We start from the raw sequence: 21,854 nt of genomic DNA, 5'->3' as shown, positions 1-21,854 counted from the left end.
AGTGGTAAGAAGTCCTCACTCTCCCAGTCAGTCAGTCAGTCAGTCAATGTAACATCTCCCTCACCTGGTGTTACAGGCCGGCCCGCATTGTGGGAAGGAGATCTCTAGTGTTCTCCTGAATATCAGAGCGCTCTGGGCTGGCATCCCTAGTTCATCACCAACCTTCCCTTCTTCACTTTCCTGACTTACTCCAGTTAGATAAAACCTACTTTTCACAAGTGATCTTGTTTTAAATTGCTTGTTCTTAGTCACACTTGGCTTGCTGTGTATATCACTTCTGTCTTGCCTATTTTGTTCTTTGCCAAGTCAGAGCCTCTGTCTCAGGATAACTGAGATGTTGGCGCCCCCAAAAGAACACATCGATTTTAAATGGTAGCTCTTTATTAACTAACATTTAACTTAGTTTAAATTTGGGTTCAAGTTTTTAATTGACCAGTAATTCCTCAAAACATATGGACAGACCAATGTGTTTTATGATATACTCAAAAGCTCTAAAGGTCAGAGCAGAAAAATAGTATTCTGTTTGTCAACTAATCACTTAAAATTTATAGATCTGAGTTTGTGAGTAAAGAGTATACAAATTACTTACTTTCTGCTTTAATTATAGAATGAGGTAGTGGAAGGTAAGAAAGCTAGAGGCCTGAAATCTATTAATTAATAAGAATTTCAGTCTTTTGTATGCATGATGTTTCCATACAGGACAAAAGTTTGGCTAGTTGGTCAAATTAATTCCCTGGAATACAAATAGAAGCATCTGGATTTTTGTTTTTTGCTTTTATAGTTGCTAGGAAGATAAAAACTTGTCCAAAACTTAGGGTAATTTGAATATTATCTGGAATTATATCAAAAGTATATTTGACTTAGTAGAAAGTATTTTGATTTGAAAATAAGATTTTCTTCCTGAAATATATATCAAGTAAATAATTTATTCATATAATAATTCTGTCTTCATTTCACAGAACTGCCATTATTTCAGGGCCTTTCTTTTAAAGTTTAAATGGGACCTTGGAATCCATCACAAATGTGTGGGTTTGGCTAGTACTTAGCCCACAGCATTAGCTACTCAGCCAGAGCTGAGCTCTTTTAGCCCAGGGTCTCCTATGGCAATATGTCCTCACAGGCATTAACTGAACAACCTCATTAAGGCAAAGTCATCCGTTTAGGAGCCAGTTGCAATTTGGATAGAGAGGAGCTAGTGAGAAGATGGCCACCCTAGCCCAGTGCAAGAACAGTTATGTAGGTTATAGTAGCTACTCCCCATCTTTGAGGGTTATGTGTTCAGAAGACACCCATAGTAGGAGAATTTGCAGTTGAGAAACAGAATTTTAGTACAGAAGTGGCGAGGAAGAACTAAGGTTGTAGTGAACACAAGAAAACGTGTACAATATTTACTTCACCAAAATAAGAGAAAAAATAACAACTAAAATAAAGCTAACACCAGAAATATGTTATGCATCTTGAATTTGCACAATTGAGCACTGTGCAATTCCTTCCATCTTCTATCCCCTGCACACCAGATTCTCCCTCATTTGCAGTTATCAAAAAGATATTTATAAATATATCTTACTTTCCTGCTATAATGTACATATTTTCTGTTTATTCCTCTGCCCAAATGTTTGGTTCCTTTCTGATGTCATGATTTGTGTCTCTGAACTCCACTCTGGCCTTGGAGACATGGGATAATGGGTAATCCTCATGTGGGAAAGTTCTGGAAGATCTATTTTAACTTCCCTAGCAGACCTGAGCAGGTTAGCTCTCGAGCCCCGAAGTTAAGGGTTCAATCACGTTAGCTCTGCCTATGGCAGCTCCTCGCCAGAGCACACAGGATGGGCAACTTTTATATACTTTCTGGCTCCTGCCCTGTAAACATGGCCAAAACACAGACTAATGCATTGGCTTTCTTCATGTCTCCTGTAGCTGCACTGCAGAAAACCTCTACTCCTTCTCTGCTCTCCACTCTTTTTAATTCCCAAACTCCACTTCCTTTTTCTGATTATCTCCAAGAAAAATGCCTATCAATTTAAAGCTACTCGAGTGGAAATTTTTTGAAGTTGCAGAACTGCCATGCTTACATGTTACTAAGGGGAATTTGCACTTGGCTGTGTGGTCCATGTATAAACACTATGACATAAATCCTGTAATCTGAAGAGCCTGCTGTCCTGCCCCACAGAGGAGTCTGGATAACGTGCTTGGAAGAGCTTTGCCAGCATGGGGAGGTGGAGGGTGATACATGAGACCTTGTCTGTGCCTGAGCACAAACCCTGTGGTCCTATTGTCTACTCAGCAGCAGAGTCAGTCGAGGGCCCCACACCTCAGAGGTGGCATTACCAGCGTCATAGGTAAAAAGGCTGGAACTTGGAGGGAGGTGGCTGAGACATGACTTCTCTTTCCTCCCTCCCTCACCGTATCTAGGTGCCCCTGTGGGTAAGGATTTTGGGGTGGCTGTCTGCACCTCCTTCTGCCCTGGTCTGTCTGCTGTGTATCCTCACTGAACTGACCTTCCTCGTTACCTTTAGATAATCTCGTTTGATTTCTCCAAGGGGTGTTTGGTCTTCAGTCTTCGCCTATAATACAAACAACTGGCACTTATGAAAAAAATGGACATACAAACACCACATGTCCTGCTTGTATCTTCCTATGCTCTGATAAACTCCATCCCGTCTGTGTTCATACCCCCTCCATCTCACTCATCATAAGGAGGGTCAACCACATAGCTTATTAACAAGGACATTTTGACTTCCAGCTTCCTGAGCCGTGCTCATCATGGTCACAGACACCACTTAGCCCTCACCCAGGTAGACTGCTTCTGCCTAGGCCCTGCATGAACCTTTTCCAACCTCAGCCCCTTTCCACAGGAAATGCAGTCACCTGCAGAATTTCTTAATTTTTCTCTTGGTAGATGAAAATTAGTTTATACCACCCACACTTGATTCTTAACTTCATGAGTTCCCAACAGACATTCTTTTCTTCTAAAGTCCCTCTTTTACTGAGCAGTGAATGAGGAGTCTCTCTCCTCCCCAAATCCTCATAAACATAGGTTCATCTCAGCTGTTTCCTCTCAAGCCTTCCCTGTGCTGCTTGCATCCACTATCTAATAAACCCACCCCACCTTTTATCCTGAAGAGAATAACTATCCATTTATGCTTTCAATTATTTTAAAGTATTATTCATTAATTTTATTCAAGGCGTATTTATCACGTATGTACATTGGCAGATCTAGTAAAAGTAAGCAAAATAAACAATGTGAAATCAGGGGCTTTTATAATTATTAGCATTTTTACATTTTATAGTAGCTTATAATATAGGTGTTATTATTTGTGTCAGTATTGAAAATAAAGGGAATAAATGTTTTCCCCAATGTCATATATATGGTAACTATTGAGGTCAGGATGCAGACCCATACCTTTTGGGGGTGTTTTTGAGTTTAGTCTTTTTAAAATTTTTTATTGAAGTAGAGTTGATTTACAATGTTTTGTTAGTTTCAGGTGTACAGCACAGTGATTCAGTTATATACATATATATATATATATAGGCAGACCCATATGTTTTGTTTTGGTTTTTTTTTGACTTTAGTCTTTTTAAAATTTTTTATTGAAGTAGAGTTGACTTACAATGTTTTGTTAGCTTCAGGTGTACAGCCCAGTGATTCAGTTATATATATTCACTTATATATATTCAGTTTTATATATATATATATATATATATATATATATATATACGTTTTCAGATTCTTTTTCCTTATAGGTTATTACAAAATACTGAGTATAGTTCCCCATGCTATACGGTAAGTCCTTGATGGCTATCTATCTCATATACAGTAGTGTGTATATATTAATCTCAACCCTCTTTCGCCTTTGGTAACTGTATGTTTGTTTTCTATGTCTGCGAGTATCTTTCTGTTTTGTAAATAAGTTCATTTGTATCTTTTTTTTTTTTAGATTCCACATATAAGCGATATCATATATTTTTGTCTGACTTACTTCACTTACTATGATAATCTCTAGCTCCATCCATGTTGCTGCAAATGGCATTATTTCATTCTTTTTAATGGTTGAGTAATATTCCATTGCATATATGTACCACATCTTCTTTAACCATTCATCTGACGATGGACATTTAGGTTGCTTCCATGTCTTGGCTATTGTAAATAGTGCTGCTGTGAAAACTGGGGTGCATGTATCTTTTCCAATTATAGTTTTCTCTGGACATATGTCCAGGAGTGGGATTGCTGGATCATATGGTAACTCGATTTTTAGGTTTTAAAGGAAACTCCATACTGTTTTCCATAGTGGCTGCACCAATTTACATTCCCACCAACAGTGTAGGAGGGTTCCTTTTCCTTCACACCTTCTCCAGCATTTGTTATTTGCAGACTTTTTAATGATGGCCATTCTGACTGGTGTGAGGTGATACCTCATTGAAGTTTTGATTTGCAGTTCTCTAATAATTAGCAATGTTGAGCATTTTTTCATGTGCCTGTTGGCCATCTGTATGTCTTCTCTGGAGAAATGTCTATTTAGCTCATCTGCCCATTTTTTGATTGGGTTTTTTAAATTGAATTGTATGAGCTGTTTGTATATTTTGTAAATTAATCCCTTGTCAGTCGCATCATTTGCAAATATTATCTCCCATTCTGTAGGTTGTCTTTTTGTTTTGTTTATGGTTTCCTTTCCTGTGCAAAAGCTTTTAAGTTCAATTAGGTCCCGTTTATCTTTTTTAATTTATTTACTTTTTAAAATTTTTGGCTGCTTTGGGTCTTTGTTGCTGCGCGTGGGCTTTCTCTAGTTGGGGCGAGCAGGGGCTACTCTTCATTGCTGTGTGCAGGCTTCTCATTGCGGTGGTTTCTCTTGTTGCAGAGCATGGGCTCTAAGCGCGTGGGCTTCTGTATTTGCAGCACGCGAGCTCAGTAGTTGTCACTTGCAGGCTATAGGCGCGCAAGCTCAGTAGTTGTGGCGCACAGGCTTAGTTGCTCCGTGGCATGTGGTATCTTCCTGGACCAAGGCTCGAACCCATGTCCCTTGCATTGGCAGGTGGATTCTTAACCACTGTGCCACCAGGGAAGTCCGGTCCCATTTATTTTTGTTTTTATTTCCATTAATCTAGGAGACATATCTAAAAAGATATTGCTGCAATTTATGTCAAAGAGTGACCTCCCTGTGTTTCCCTCTAGGAGTTTTATAGTATCCGGTCATACATTTAGGTATTTAATCCATTTTGAGTTTATTTTTGTATATGGTGTTAGAGAATGTTTTAATTTCATTCTTCTACATATAGCTGTCCAGTTTTCCCAGCACCACTTATTGAAGAGACTGTCTTTTCTCCATTGTATACTCTTGCCTCCTTTCTCATAGATTAATTGACCATAGGTGCGTGGGTTTATTTCTGGGCATTCTATCCTGTTCCATTGATCTATATTATTGTTTTTGTACCAGTACCATACTATTTTGATTACTGTTAACTCTGTAGTATAAACTGAAGTCAGGGAGCCTGATTCCTCCAGCTCCGTTTTCCTTTCTTAAGATTGCTTTGGCTATTCAGGGTCTTTTGTGTTTCCACACAAATTTAAATTGTTTTCATTCTAGTTCTGTGAAAAATGCCATTGATAATTTGCCATTGCAATGAATCTGTAGATTGCCTTGGGTAGTATAGTCATTTTAACAATATTGATTCTTCCAGTCCAAGAACACAGTATAACTTTCCATCCATTTGTGTCGTCTTCAATTTCTTTCATCAGTGTCAGTGTCTTAATAGTTTTCAGAGTACAGATCTTCTGCCTCCTTAGGTAGGTTTATTCCAGGTATTTTATTCTTATTGATGTGATGGTAAATGACTTTTTTCCTTAATTTCTTTTTCTGATCTTTCGTTGTTTGTGTATTTTTGCAATATCTACAAATCAATCAGTGTGACATACCACACTAACAAACTGAAGAATAAAAATCATATGATGGGCTTCCCTGGTGGTGCAGTGGTTAAGAATCCACCTGCCAATGCAGGGGACATGGGTTCGAGCCCTGGTCTCGGAAGATCCCACATGCCGCGGAGCAACTAAGCCCATATGCCACAACTACTGAGCCTGTGCTCTATAGCCCGAGAGCCACAACTCCTGAAGCCTGCACAACTAGACCCTGTGCTCCACGACAAGGAAGCCACCGCAATGAGAAGCCTGCGCACCACAACAAAGAGTAGCCCCCGCTCGCCGAAACTAGAGAAAGCCCGCGCAGAGCAATGAAGACCCAACGCAGCCAAAAATAAATAAAAATAAAATAAAATAAATAAAACATTTAAAAAAGTATTAAAAAATCATATGATCATCTCAATAGATGCAGAAAAAGTTTTTGATAAAAATTAACATCCATTTATGAAAAAAACTCATCAGAAAGTGGGCATAGAGGGAATCTACCTCAACATAATAAAGGCCATATATGATAAACACAAAGCTAACATCATACTCAATGGTGAAAAGCTGAAAGCATTTCCTCTAAGATCAGGAACAAGACAAGGATGCCCACTCACCACTTTTATTCCACAAAGTTGTGGAAATCCTAGCCACAGCAATCGAAGAAGGAAAAGAAATAAAAGGAATACAAACTGGAAAGAAGTAAAACCGTTACTGTTTGCAGATGACATGATACTATACATAGAAAACCCTATCCTTTCAATTATCCAAATTATCCACTCTTCCTTCAAATGCCGTAGCCTTACTTATAAGCAGTCTTAACAAAACATCTTCGCACCAAAGTGAGCTCCTCTGCAGAAGAATTCTGTACCACTGTCCTAAGAAGACAATATTCTCTTCAAACATAGAGGCCCCATGACGTCTTCAGCTAGGATTTTACAACATGTTATAATGCTCATTGCCTTATCGTGCCCCAATTAGAGTAGGATTTGGGGCAGGAAGCAAGACCTGAAGGAGGACATGGGTGGGGAAGGGCTGCCTGCTCCTTCCTAGTTGCTCTGAAGACCCAGCTCAGGCCATAAGAGCCAGGCCTGGGGGTGGGAATAGACGGCAGAGCAGTGGAAGAGGAACCAGGAAGTTCAAGGAAGCCTGGGTTCCTCGCAAGGTCCCAGGGTTGCCACAGCAAGGGCTATCTAATGGCTCAGCGTGTCCTATGTCCTGGGAGAACTCTGTGACCCTGGAGACCTTGATGATTCATGATGGACGCAGAGCCCCAAGACAGCTGCTGTCACCACCACAGAGAGCCTTCCAGGCCAGCCCAGCCAGCCAAGCCCAGGGCCAGAGGTGCCCAGGAGATGTCCTTCAGTCCTATAATGATACTCCCCTGGAGGGGCCAGGCCTGATTAGGGCCCCTGGGGGACGGGTGGTACAAGGCAGAACTGCTGCTTCCAAAACTAAAGAGGTAAGACTTCAGGTATTCTAGCAACTTCCAATTATGAGGCTCACTTCTGCATGGGGAGCACTGTCTGGAGAGGGACTGCTTGGAGGCTGGAGGCTCTCAGGAATATGGTGGTGTGGAGGGTTCAGTTTCTTACAGGCTTGCAGCTCTGACCACAGTAGTGGGTAATATTTTAGAGACTAGCAGTTAAAAAGAAGGGGAAATAATGAATAACTGTGCGTGTGTGTGTGTGTGTGTGTGTGTGTGTGTGTGTGTGTACTGATCTTTAGTGATGCTCAAACAGGGAGCTAGTAGGTAGAAATGTTTCAACTGCCGAAGGAGGTTCTTGTGCTAACACAGGTGCTTATTTAATCTGAACACTAGAATTTATGCATTTTGTCAAGATCAACATGCATTTGCTATGAGAGCCAACTGGTAGTCAAACTCATTACCGTGAGTTCTCTGGACCCTTAAAAATCAACACCAAGGTTTGCTTTCTCTGCAGGTCTTCGAGTATGTTCCACATAATGAAGCACAGTCACTACACATCCCGATTCGGCAGCAAACTTGGGTTGCAGTGCATCGGCATGCATGAGAAAGGCATCATATTTAACAATAATCCAGCACTCTGGAAAGCCGTTCGACCTTTCTTTACAAAAGGTATTCAGGTGCTGGGTATAGTCTGCTCTTCTGTCTATGAATATGCCTGTCTTAAAATAATTTTTAACTTCTGCTTCTTCACAGTTTTGAAATAATAAGAGCTAACATTCATTATACATGTACTACATAGTAAGCACTGTTTTAAACACTTGATACTTTAATCCCACAGCAACCCCGTGTGGTGAATACTCTTATCACTTACATTTTACAAATGAGAAAACTGAAGGATAAAGAGGTTAAGTACCTTACCCAATTTCTACCATTAGTAAATGGTAGCAAAGAAGACAACCCCAGAACCCACATATTTAACCACTTCAATTTTGTTCTTTCTGTTTTTACATCCATTTCATGGATGTAAAAAAGAATTAGCACTCTATATACTTAAGGTCACTTCAATTAGCGTGTATGTCAATTAGTGTGTCAGCCATATCCTTGATTTAACATAGCCAACATGTTTGCTGAATCATTGGCTGACTTCCCAGATGTTTTAACAGAAAGCAATTTGCAAATAAATTAGAGAATTTTAGAACTAGAAGGGCTGTATATGTCATCTCTTTCAGCCTCTGAGTTTTATACTCAAGGAAGTACATTTCTAAAGAGATTGTGATTTTTCCCCCAGGCAATATAGCCAGATATAGATGAACAGAAACTGGGCCCCAAACCTCCTTATCTAGTGATTTCCCCCTTTACTAGATGCTGCTGGAATGGAAGCCTTTGGGAAATAATCATGACCAACCTTTGACATTAACATCAGAGAAGATGGTCATATACTAGAAACCTTATCATTGATGGAATCTGGCACTAGATGGGTTGTAGGTCTGACCAGGGACCATGGATATTCTTCCCTCCAGCCAGCCTCTGTAGTGAACCTAGATGCCACCTGTGTGGCTGCCGAGACGGGGAAAATCTATACCTGTCCCAGTCTAGTGGTGATCCCTCTCCACAGAGCTGCCCATCACCAAGACTCAGCACAACTCTAGCACAGATTCCACTACCTTAGTTTCCTATTGCTGCTTAACAAATTGACACAGACTTAGTGGCTTCAAACCACACATTCATTACCTTACAGTTTGATGGGTCAAAAGTCTGACATGGGTCTCATGGGGCAAAAATCAAGGCACTGATACGGCTGTGTTCCTTTCTGGAGGCTCTAGGGAGAAAGTGCTTCCTTGGCTTTTCCAGCTTCTAGAGGCTGCCCACATTCCTTGGCCTGTGACCCTTTCAGGGATATTACATTCTGTTCATATGTTTGAAATGTGGCTTCAAGCTCTTGAACATAGAGGCAAATCATACATCAGCCTGGGAGTGATAATCAAAGCCATCCCTTCCATGCAAAGGATTGATTCATGAAGGAATCATCTGTCCCACTTCTGGATGTAACAGTCACCCAGGAAACAGCATCCCTACCTTTCATATCTCCAAGTCCTTCCTAAAGTCAGAACGTATGCTGCCAACCCAAACTTCTTTTTTATACGTGTGGAAATGCTTAGACTCTAGGACCACTCACCAGGTCTCCTTTCTTATTTGCAAAGTGTGACATCAGGGGCTTCTGCAGCACAGTTGATTTGTTTTGTTGGAGGACCCTAACAGCAAGTCTGAATAATAAAAGACATTAAAAAACTAATTACTCTTAAAGAAAACTTAAACTTAGAACAAGGAGAAAAAGGATTTTAAGAGTTAACACTCATGTTAGACCACCTACCATCATGACTCACTAGTGCAAAGACGGTCAGGGAGCAGAGCAAAGTAAGAGATCAGAGCCAGTTCACTCTACCAGGTTTCATTCATTCATTCCTCTATTTGACAAATACATAATATATCAAGAGCTACCACGTACTACAGACTCAAAGTACAACGCTAACAGGTTGTCACTGCCCTAAAAGAGTTCCCAGTCCTGTGAGGAAGACTGCTCAAACAACAAAGATTTGTTTTGCTGTTAGGACACTGACTGAGTACAATAAATCTGGATGTAGATTGAAGAGAAACTGATATTAAAAGAAGGGTATGTTTGGTAATTTAGAAGACTAGCATTTTACACATATGACCTATAATTAAACAGGAAGCACCTTAGATCAAAAAGGTAAGATCCAATTTGAATAGTTCTATAGCAATATTCTACCACCCACTGAAACATAAAATATTACCCTGACCAAATCCAAACTGTCTTTAGAGGGAAAGGTATATAATAAATATGGAAAATCGCTGATTGGTGATTTATGATCATAAGTACTAAATATTTCATTTGTAATCTCACAAATGACATGTCATCATATGAAGAAAAGTTCAGTTTTGAATAGTTTGTTTTAAAAATATTTATTCATTCATTCATTTTTAACCATAAATGTGATAACCTGCTATAGAGAAAAATAAGAGAATACAGAAAAAGTATAAAGAATAATATGAAAATCTCCACCCATAATAAAAATGTGGACAATTAAGCTTCAAACACAAAATGCCAAAATTGCCTGATAGTTTGTGTGCCCTGGAGTTGGAGGCAGCTCACTCTGACGTGTACCCTTCAGCTTTGTCTGGCCCCGGCCTGGTGCGCATGGTGACCGTCTGTGCTGATTCCATCACCAAGCATCTGGACAGGCTGGAGGAGGTCCGCAACGAGTTGGGCTATGTGGATGTGTTGACCCTCATGCGGCGCATCATGCTGGACACCTCTAACAAGCTCTTCCTGGGGATCCCCTTGGATGGTACTGAAATTTTCATTCTTGTGACTTGACATTGGGCCCTTTATTAAACAGGGCATGAGAAGGATAACAGACTCAAGTAAAGATATGCTCTTTTGTACACTGCTCTTCTTTAAACCTTTCTAAGTATTCCTAAAAATTGTTCCTGGTATGTCTGCCTTGTTCACTTATATGATCATAAATATCTATAGCAGGGGCCATCTTCTATTTCATTTGTATCTATCTCGCCTCATTGCTCTAGGAAATAGGATTCTACCCACAGTTGAAACTTAACAGATGTGATCATTTGATTTGGTCATAAATATATCCTACCACCAAACCTATGTATTTAACCATTACCAACCATTCTTTTGGGCATGATATATACATATATACATGTATATATGTATGTATGTGTGTGTGTGTGTGTATATATATATATATATATATATATGTGTGTGTATATATATATATATATACACACACACACACATACACACATATACACATTCTATCTATCTATCTACACATACATATAAGTGCACATTCATACCCCTCCCTCAAAGCTACTAGGTATGAAAACTTTGACTCTATCTATACAGTGATAAGGGTACAGAGGCTGCTGGAAATGATGATGATAACTAACATTAATTTAGTGTCTACTATGTGCCAAGCAGTATAAAAAGTTGCTTCACATAAACTTTGTCACTTAGCATTTATAACAATCCTGGCAAGATGTCTCACTCAAGAAACTGCTTTCCTCACTATATTACAGAAACAAATATTAAACACATACAACTCGACGGCCAACAAAAGAACAAACATTAATCACGTGGATCCACTAAATTCTGCTGCTGTCAGCTTAATGTAATTTCTCCTAACTTGATTTCTAGCTGTGTTCATTGATTCATACATTCATTCAACTGATACTTATTGATTGCCTATTTCATGCCAGGCTTAGGTTCTGGAGATAGACCAGTTGGACAAGACGAAGTCCTTGCCTTCAAAGAGTTTACATCCTAGTGGGTATATGGACAGTAAAAAACTATCTATCTAATAATATATTAGGCTATAATAAGTGCCTTAAAAAAAAACAAAGCAGGGCAAAGGGCTAGAAAGTGAAGGGGGAGGTCAGTGGGAGGCTGAAGCTCTTGTGGAGACAAAGGGTGGTCAGGAAGGCCTCTGTGGAGAGGATGTCTGAAAATAGCCCAGATGAAGTGTGATGATGAGCCATGTGCAGATCTGAAGGAAGAACATCACAGGCATAAGAACAAGGCACGAGTTTCACACTTGCCCAAACCAGCTGAGCTATCACACCTGCTCCCTGATTGACCACATTTGGACAAGCAGACAAGCGATAAGCCCTCCCTTTCTCCGCTCCACTCTCCTCGAATCATCTCCCTGCCTCTTTAATGATTCCTTACCAGAGTCATACGAACCCCATCTGATTGACATTAGGATGGGAGCCCCATTCACTCTGAGGACATTAGTCACAGCCTCTTGCCTCATCCCCTTTCACACAGGGACTCTGAAAGTCCTGTTTGCCTGTTCCACGTACATCTCTCCTAAGATATGACAGGTACCTATTTTAGAAGTCCCTGCTCTTTGGTTCCCCACTAGCCTTGACTCTTAGAAGGGATCAAGTAAAGGGAATTGTACAGCTCTCTGTTAACTTATGGTTGCAGACTGCGGTCTAAGAACCTTCATAACCCATACAGACTTATGCATATTTCCCTCTGCTCACCGGATCCTTATTAAACTCTCATTTGGCCTGAGGGACCCAGTGCACCGAAGAGGAAAGGACATGGCCCTGAGGTTAGATAGAACCAGGCTCCAGCCTAGGGACTTCTTGCCACAGTGGTTCTACTTTGTTGGGCAAACTTCTTCATTTCTATGAACTGCAGTTTCTGCATCTGCAAATGTCTCTTCCCTTCTCTTGTGTATAATTTGAAAAAAAAGGAGGGGTTTTCTTTTCTCTAGTATTCAACTTAATTCAAGAACATCCGTTAAGATCTGACTGTGCACAAGACTCAGGACAAGGCATTGAAGATTCCAAGATGAATTCCACCCTCTGAACCGAAATATAAACAACAGAGTGGGGAGGCTTTTTGCCTTTTCAGGCACCAGAATTGAGTCCATAACAGCATTAATTACTTATTTCAAACGGTCGGGTAAACAGAAAGTGTTGGCAGCTCAGCCAAGGAGAAGGATGTGAGATTCTAGGCTGTGTCTCTAACACAAACATGAAAACTGGCAAATCTCTGGTTAACGTGGCCAGTTTAGATGCCAAGCAGAATAAATTAGTGTTGATTTGTTTAGTGGCATTCCCCTGGCTGAAACACCCAGTGAAGGTGGAACCTTGACCTGCTTAGAGTCCCAGATGGTAGGAAAGTCTACAGGGGATCTTCTCTGAACAGTGTACCATTCTTGGGCTCACATTTTTGCTCATCTGTTCTGATCTTTTTCTGTTTTTCCAGAAAGGGCCATCGTGGTTAAAATCCAGGGTTATTTTGATGCATGGCAAGCTCTCCTTCTCAAACCAGACATCTTCTTTAAGATTTCTTGGCTACGCAGAAAGTATGAAAAGTCTGTGTAAGTAACATATTTTGGAATATTTATTGCTGAGATTGGATTGATCTGTGTTGTGTCTTAGTTATTGCTGGCCTCTTCGGCAAGCTTTCTCCTCTCCAGACCGCAAGGGAGCTGTTAAGTTGCCGGTGAAACACTTCTTACAGCAATTTGGCAGCATGTGGCCAGACCACAGAGGAAAGGAAGACTTTGGCCCAGGGCAGTTTTCCCCTAGGAGGCTGAGAGCTCCATCTCTGGAACTAGGACACTGCTGTGTATTTTGAGTTGAAGAGAAGGGTTGGCTGAACCTGTCCTTATCATTAGTCAAAATTCTCTTTGCATGTCTGGAAAAATGGAAACATAAATCATTTTATTGTTGTGTTGCTTCTGAATGAATTTAACTTAATTCAATTTGTCAGAATTGACAGTAGTTGCAAGAGAATTTTTTCATGATGAACTTTTTTAAGACGTGTTGTTTGTTTAGTTATGCATCTTATATCTTGGGGGATCCTAAAACTGTCATTAAATGGCTTTGCTTTGGTGTCAGACTAGTCTAGCAGAAGACTAGACAAATGCCCAATAGCCTATTGGATAATCAGTGGGTTTTTAGAGTGTAAGTTTCCAGCCACTGTACTTGCCACCTCTAACCGCCAGTGGAAAGCACAGGGGATCTAGAGGTAGACAGACCTGGTTTGTATCCTATCTCTACCACTTAGTAACCAAATGTCCTTGGGAAGTTCTCTGAAATAAAATATAACATACCCTCCGTGGTGGCAATACAGGTTAATGAGATCCTCTATGTAGGGCAATCAGCACAAAGCATGACACATAGTAGGCAGTAAACATGTTAGTTTTCCCCATCCCTCTGTTCATATCTTTCCCAGATGTCCCTGACTATCTTAAATTCTCCATCTCTACAATTTCCCAAAGTTGTTTGAAGAGCTAACTTCATCCTGTTTGCGTGTTTTGAAATTCAGTAGTATTAGTCTCCAGGTAGTCAGCTTGATGTTGCTTTATGTATTTCAAGCGGATGATGAGTATTAGGTGGATGATTTGGACACCTGGTCCTTTAAACATTTCTCTTTGTTTCTACCGGAGCTTATTGTGATTTGAATCGATAAGATAAATGGTTCATCTCTTCACTGCTGTCAGAATTTGTGGTCATCTAAAGAGTCTTATTGGTCCACAGTTAAACTTGGTCATTAGTTTAGCTTCTGTATGGTCAGCAGGCCCATAGAAACTTGCTGCATGAGACTGTATAACAGTTTCTCTTTGGTTTCTTTAAAATTATCTTAGCAACTTTCCTCTCTCTGTAACATTTGCCAATGGTTAGTGAACTAGGTAATATCTCCTATGACCTAAAGCAGTAAAGACCTAGAGAAATTCTTTTGCAATACCCTTGCAATGTGCCAATACTTTTTTGTTAAGGTATGAATGACATTTAAAATTATACTAGTTTCGGTTGTACAACATAATGATTCAATATTTGTATCAATATATTCTGAAAAATGATCATCACAAAAGTCTAGTTAACATCTGTCACCATACATAGTTACAAAACTTTTTCTTGTGATGAGAACTTTTAAGATCTATCTTAGCAACTTTCAAATATGCAACACAATATTATGAACTATAGTCACCATACTGTACATTACATCCCCATGACTTATTATTAAAGCCAGAAGTTTGTACCTTTTGATAATCCCCATCACCAATTTCGCTCCCACCCCCAACTTCTTGCCTTGGTAAACAACAATCTGTTCCATGTATCTATGATCTTGCACTTTTTTAAAGATTCCACATGTAAGTGAGAAAGATTCCACATACAAGTGAGAAAGACAGTATGCATCTTTCTCTATCATGCCAATACTTTAAAAAATATATTGGATTTAGCCTTTCGGTAACAGTTTTTAACCTTTAACTATAGGTTACAGCCTTGATTTTGCTACCAGTACCTAGACATGTTGGCTAACTCCGGTTCCTTAATATGAAGTGTAATGTATACGTAATTTATGGATATTTGCAAAGAATTAAGTATAAATTCAGTTATTCATGAGAACTAATGGCTTCAATTTAAATAGATTGTTTTATTTAAACAAATGGCAAATGAATCCATTTTTTTAGGTGTCTTAACTGAGTACAAGTAGATTATATTTTTACTTTTACTTCCAGCAAGGATTTGAAAGATGCCATGGAAATTCTGATAGAAGAAAAAAGACAGAGGATTTCAACAGCAGAGAAACTGGAAGACTGTATGGATTTTGCCACTGAGTTGATTTTTGCCGAGGTACAGACCTGCACTAATCATAATTCCCACACAACATGCATGTATGACTGTGTATAGGTGTCTTAAAATTTCCTCTTGTTAATTGTTGCATGTTTCTGTTTTTAAATATTTGGTTTAGTATTTCTTTTTTTTTTTAATTTATTTATTTATGGCTATGTTGGGTCTTCGTTTCTGGGCGAGGGCTTTCTCTAGCTGTGGCAAGCTGGGGCCACTCTTCATCACGGTGCGCGGGCCTCTCACTATCGCGGCCTCTTGTTGCGGAGCACAGGCTCCAAACACACAGGCTCAGTAATTGTGCCTCACGGGCCCAGTTGCTCCACGGCATGTGGGATCTTCCCAGACCAGGGCTCAAACCCGTGGCCCCTGCATTGGCAGGCAGATTCTCAACCACTGCGCCACCAGGGAAGCCCTTGGTTTAGTATTTCTATAATGCCCAACCCAAACTGCCCACTATTAGACAATCAGATTAGACTGAACTTTGAGATTTAAATTTCTCTGTGTCTGCACAATATAAAATATGAAAACAGGGGAGTGCAAAGACGCTAAATACATAGATAAATGTCTAAATTGTTCAGCTTTGAGCTGAAGATTATTAATGAAAATGTCCATTGTCAATTCCAGAGACTTGTTATTTCTGTAATTTCATTTTGTTGAGGTCTGTTGATCCTTGAGTGCCACCCTCCCTCCTGTTTTGAACCTTTCACTTTTCCAATGTTTCTCCTCATTTCAATTGTTCAGAAACGTGGTGACCTGACAAAAGAGAATGTGGACCAGTGCATATTGGAAATGCTGATCGCAGCGCCAGACACCATGTCCGTCTCTGTGTTCTTCATGCTGTTTCTCATTGCAAAGCACCCCCAGGTTGAAGAGGCAATAATGAAGGAAATCCAGACTGTTGTTGGTAAGAATTTATCAAGCAAACAATAGAGATTAGAAAACAATTCCTTCTGAATATCAGCTTCTAGGTCCTAAAAATCTTATGTCAAAATCTTTATTAGAATCCACCCAGAGAACAATAGAGCAGTTCACTGTGTCATATTTTCATTATGCCAGACAGGTTTCTGTGTTTTTCTGATATAAAAAAACACACGCTCATTGGAAAAAATTCAAATAATAGATGTATAAGGCAGAAAGTAGTATCTCCTGATCCCTTCCACTCTCCTTCCCATTCCCCAGGGGGAATCACTGTTAATATTTTGATCTGTATTCTTCAAGGTCTTTTTTGATGGGCACATAAACACATATATGCGGGGTTTTTTTTAACATCTTTATTGGAGTATAATTGCTTTACAATGGTGTGTTAGTTTCTGCTTTATAACAAAGTGAATCAGTTATACATATACATATGTTCCCATCTCTTCCCTCTTGCGTCTCCCTCCCACCCTCCCGATCCCATCCCTCTAGGTGGTCACAGACCACTGAGCTGATCTTCCTGTGCTATGCAGCTGCTTCCCACTAGCTATCTATTTTACGTTTGGTAGTGTATATATGTCCATGCCACTCTGTCACAGCTTACCCTTCCCCCTCCCCATATCCTCAAGTCCATTCTCTAGTAGGTCTGTGTCTTTATTCCCATCTTACCCCTAGGTTCTTCATGACCTTTTTTTTTCTTTCCTTAGATTCCATATATATGTGTTAGCATACGGTATTTGTTTTTCTCTTTCTGACTTTTCACTCTGTATGACAGACTCTAGGTCCATCCACCTCACTACAAATAACTCAATTTTGTTTCCTTTTATGGCTGAGTAATATTCCATTGTATATATGTGCCACATCTTCTTTATCCATTCATCTGTTGATGGACACTTAGGTTGCTTCCATGTCCTGGCTACTGTAAATAGAGTTGCAATGAACATTTCGGTACATGACTCTTTGGTGGGAATGTAAATTGATACAGCCACTATGGAGAACAGTATGGAGGTCCCTTAAAAAACTAAAAATAGAATTACCATACGACCCAGCAATCCCACTACTGGGCATATATCCTGAGAAAACCATAGTTCAAAAAGAGTTATATGCGGTTTTATTTGTGTTTTAAAAAACACGGGATCATCCACAAGGATTTGCTACCTTATCAGTGACAAAAGGCTTTTTTCACCCAGAGAAATGGCTATCATTTTTTGCAGTGTTTCTGGGTTTCAAGCAGCCCGTTCTTCCAGGTGGTGGCAGAGGGAGGAGGTAAGGGTGATGATAGCAGAGGCAGGGGAGCGATCAGTTTCCCTCCCCCACCCTCTCCTCCTCCTCTACAGGAGAGCCTCCAGGTCCCTGCTCAGCTCTTCCCCACTCTGTCCCCTCCCTGCTCTGCCATTGCTTCAGCATCACTCTGCCACTGCTTTGGATATCCCCACCCTTCCCCGGAGACACTGCCACGTTCAGAAGAAGTCAGAATTGCTTTCTGGAGAAAACAGAATGCCTTATTTGGAGTGTGCTTCACATAAGTAATCTCTTTAGGAACACATTTCAGACATATGTGAAGAGGTATCAGTAATGATATAGATTTTTCTTTCTTGACTTTACAGAATCCCTGGGAAACAACCTATTTTGCTGTATAAAGGCATCATATTATTAAAAAATTTTTATCTTATTTATCTTTAAAACCATTTGAGTGCTGCTTGAAATAGATGACAAGGGGAAATTTCATACACGGATTAAATATGTGAAAGGGTTCTGCAGACACATTGCCATAGGAGGGCCACTGCCTGGGAAGGTAGATAGCAAGGAGTCAGAATGACATCTGGGTTTCAAATTCTGGAATGTTTTCTCAAGCACCCTTTTCAGGTTATGGGTCCTGTGCCAGGTGCAGGGGCACCGTGGTGAACAAGCCAGTGCCACCCCTGCAGTCCTGGGGCTCTCAGTCTCGTGAGAAAAAGAGAATTCAAGAAACAAGCTCAGTGGAGTGAGAGTCACAGAATGATGGAGGTACAGGCAACACAGGGGAAATTGCTCTTGAGATCATAAACCTTTAATACAATTTCCTTGAGAGGTGAAAAGTGCTTGTGCCCCATGATGATCCCTTGATGCTTCAACAGACCTCTCCACAGATGGAAAGTCCAAACAACCACTAGCACATGTGTACGTGTTCCCTCTAGACCTGCATGCCTGGTAATTACTTCCAAGGGTACACCTTTGGTTACCTGCTCCATCATCTACCCTCTACCTCCCCACCCCAGATAAACACAGCCCATTAAACTCTTAAGTGTACAGAGAGCAGTATGTGAGGGGCTGGGTGGTTAGAGTTCTCTAAGTGAGACCACTCCTGAATAACATAGTTGCACAGGAGACAGAGCTGCCTCAGGACCCTGGGTTGATTCTGATTCTGCAGAAGTGATACCCCATTTGAGGGTGCTTTGAAGTTTTGCCAATTCTGAGAGTGATCTGAACCTCTCTGACGAGTGTGAGGCCAAGCTGAGACGAGGGATCCGTCAATCCCCAGTTCACCCAGGGCTGATCTGAGGCACCCCTTTTGTCGTGGTGGGGAGAGGGGGTTCTTGCCACACTACCACACCAGGTTGTTCTTGATGAGGTGAGGAGGAGAGACTATCAGTGATATTTTCCGACAAATGACTGCACAGGATACCAGAAGAGAAAATTTCTTTGAACCTGATTAAACTCACCATCTCACTTTGACTAGAGAAGGAATGAACGTCTTCTAGAATTTAGAGTAGGGGACAAAACTCAAGAACCACAGAGGCGGCAGATAAATAAATGTTTGAAGCAGTTTGGGTAGGTCTACATGATACTGCAGAGCCATGTGGGAATGTGGGTCCCATTTTACCTTTTTTGTTTTTCTAGAAATTTAGACTTTAATATGAAAAGCCCAGGTGTTAAGATAATTGACTTCAAATCTGAATTTTCATAAGACACTCTGTGGACCAAACATAACATATTTAATGCAGGTTGCTGGTTTATATTAGAATTGTAGATATAATTTTTTTTCAACCAAGAGCAAACTGTTCTATGGAAAGCACAGTATTTTTAATACCAATCGTATATTAAAACTAACATGAGCTTTGTTTTTTTTTATCTTCTTCTACAGGTGAAAGAGACATAAGGATTGACGATATGCAAAAACTAAAAGTGGTAGAAAACTTTATTTATGAGAGCATGCGGTACCAGCCTGTCGTGGACCTGGTCATGCGCAAAGCCTTAGAGGATGATGTCATCGATGGCTACCCAGTGAAAAAGGGGACTAACATTATCCTTAATATTGGAAGAATGCATAGACTTGAGTTTTTCCCCAAGCCCAATGAATTTACTCTTGAAAACTTTGCCAGGAATGTAAGAGCCCTTCCTTAAAATTGAGTGTGCCACTCTTGAAAATGTCACCTCTTAAGTGCTCTCTGTTTCTGTGTTTTCACTGAATATATTTCATTCTATTTACTCATTCTCTTCACACCTCACCAGGAAAACACATTTCCCCTAGCTTGGAACATGACCACCATGTCTGTCCTCAAGGCAAGGAGGCTGGCTCTCCAGCTCTCAGAAATGTCTTCATGGAGGCCACACAATAGGTCAAAAGATGAACAATTCAGGCCCTTAATTTGCTTAAAATGAGGCAAATTTTCTTTAACCAACCCATTTAAACTTAACTTTTCCATTTAAACTTATCACCTTGTCACCATGTAGATTCAGCCGTAGCATCATCTAAGTCAAGGAAATCCACTTCTGCTTCAGATGGAAATCAAGTGAGAAGAAAAGATTTGGTTTTGGCAGTGGGCCTTTGGTTTCTCAAATGGCCCCACAAGCACTAGGCCTCATTCTATATACGACTTTGTAATTACAAGAGCCTCAGCTTCTTCTTTTTCTGTAACTGAGGTGTACTGGAGATTCTGCCTCCATTATGTCAATTCTAGGCAATGACTTTTTTAACCTGAATTATCCTGATAGTTCCCTCTGTGTCCCCTTTTTCCATTTGCATATGGAAATATGATATTAGTAAAACCAGCTGTCTAATTCATTCCATTTCTAGATAAGCAACCCACGCCATGTTGGCAATTGGTCAAAAATAACTTACTGAGCGTATTAAGTGTCAGGCACTATGTGAGTCCAAATGGGGACAAGACAGGCAGAGGTGTCCCATTAAATATTTGTATAACTAAATATATTTAGATCCTTGGCACTAATAGACAGGGAATCCACACCTTTGCCTAAATTTGTCCTTGTCATCATGTTATATGCCCTGGCACAAAAACAATCTTTGCCTCAATGACTGGCAGAACAGCAGTAAAGCCATGGTCTTCCCACAGAGCTAGCTGAGTATTTACATGAAAAGCAAAACAGGGGATTGTTTGAAGTTGTGTCCGTAACACAAAGGGTGAATCAAACTGGAGGGAGAAAGAGGCTTATCTGAGTTACAGTCATTCCTCTCCGTGAAGGAGCAGTATGGCCAAGTCGCCGAAACCGAGCATTCTGACTCACAGTGTTTTCAGGGTGAATCAAACAGATATGCATGACTCTAGCCTTTACTTCTCGGGCTAATTGTCTGATCATTTTCCTAGGTTCCTTACAGGTACTTTCAGCCATTTGGCTTTGGGCCCCGGGCCTGTGCGGGAAAATACATTGCCATGGTGATGATGAAGGTCACCCTGGTCACACTTCTGAGAAGCTTCCATGTGCAGACATTGCAAGGTCGATGTATTGAAAAGATGCAGAAGAAAAATGACTTATCCTTGCACCCAGATGAGACCAGCGACCTGCTAGGAATGATTTTCATCCCAAGAAATTCAGACAAGTGCCTCGACCACTAAAAAAGTTTGGTCAGTCCCTGCCCTGGAGCATTTCTCAACAGTATTCCACATGGAAAACACCCACCTTTGCCAGGTAGTCCTCCTCCCATGAACAACCGTGGCCTCTGGCCTTTTATACACTTACCTCCTGTGGGGTGTTAGCGAGCTGGGAGACACCGGTCATCTGGGCGCATCCAAACCAGAAACCAGACTGCAGGAGAAAATACAGAGGCCAAGATTTGTGCAGGAAACTGCAGCCCTAAAGGCCCATTCCACAAAACATGCTTTGGGAAAGACAAGCCATCAGCAAGACTCACGCCCGACTCCTCACTGTCCTGCACTGAGATGGGAGCTTTGTAATGACTGGGGCAGAAGCACTCAAGTCAATTACAAAGGCCAGGCCAACACTGGGTACCTAGGGCTAAACACACCCACTAGTGTGAATAAAGGGCTTTTGATTTTGTTTTCGGTGGGTTGGGGACCGCAATATTCACACCTTTGGAGAAATGCTTACAAATTCAGCATGTGACTTTTCCTATGAATTATATTCAATTAACTCTTGTTTATCCACATGTGATTTGTCTGTGGCAAAAGTTAAATTGAA

General features: G+C 40.6%; 1 protein-coding gene and 1 long non-coding RNA gene across 2 annotated transcripts in view; one reads left to right on the top strand and one right to left on the bottom strand.

Moving 5' to 3' along the window:
- The window catches only part of LOC101335827 (aromatase), a 32,775-nt gene extending 11,504 nt beyond the window's left edge, over positions 1-21,271 (top strand). The window contains exons 3-9 of the mRNA XM_033852609.2: positions 7,840-7,994; positions 10,517-10,693; positions 13,147-13,261; positions 15,410-15,524; positions 16,263-16,425; positions 19,561-19,802; positions 21,023-21,271. Coding sequence (XP_033708500.1) covers positions 7,840-7,994; positions 10,517-10,693; positions 13,147-13,261; positions 15,410-15,524; positions 16,263-16,425; positions 19,561-19,802; positions 21,023-21,271 — 1,216 coding nt within the window. The remainder of the gene's footprint in view (positions 1-7,839; positions 7,995-10,516; positions 10,694-13,146; positions 13,262-15,409; positions 15,525-16,262; positions 16,426-19,560; positions 19,803-21,022) is intronic.
- The window catches only part of LOC141278015 (uncharacterized), a 220,635-nt gene that overhangs the window by 10,929 nt on the left and 187,852 nt on the right, over positions 1-21,854 (bottom strand). Inside the window, exons 4-5 of the long non-coding RNA XR_012330105.1 lie at positions 21,396-21,461; positions 9,502-9,589 (exon numbers count right to left, since the gene is read on the bottom strand). This is a non-coding gene — a long non-coding RNA (uncharacterized lncRNA). The remainder of the gene's footprint in view (positions 1-9,501; positions 9,590-21,395; positions 21,462-21,854) is intronic.

This window comes from Tursiops truncatus, chromosome 2 (assembly GCF_011762595.2).
Source record: "Tursiops truncatus isolate mTurTru1 chromosome 2, mTurTru1.mat.Y, whole genome shotgun sequence".
NCBI lineage: Eukaryota > Metazoa > Chordata > Mammalia > Artiodactyla > Delphinidae > Tursiops > Tursiops truncatus.
This window is presented reverse-complemented; position numbering and strand designations above follow the sequence as displayed.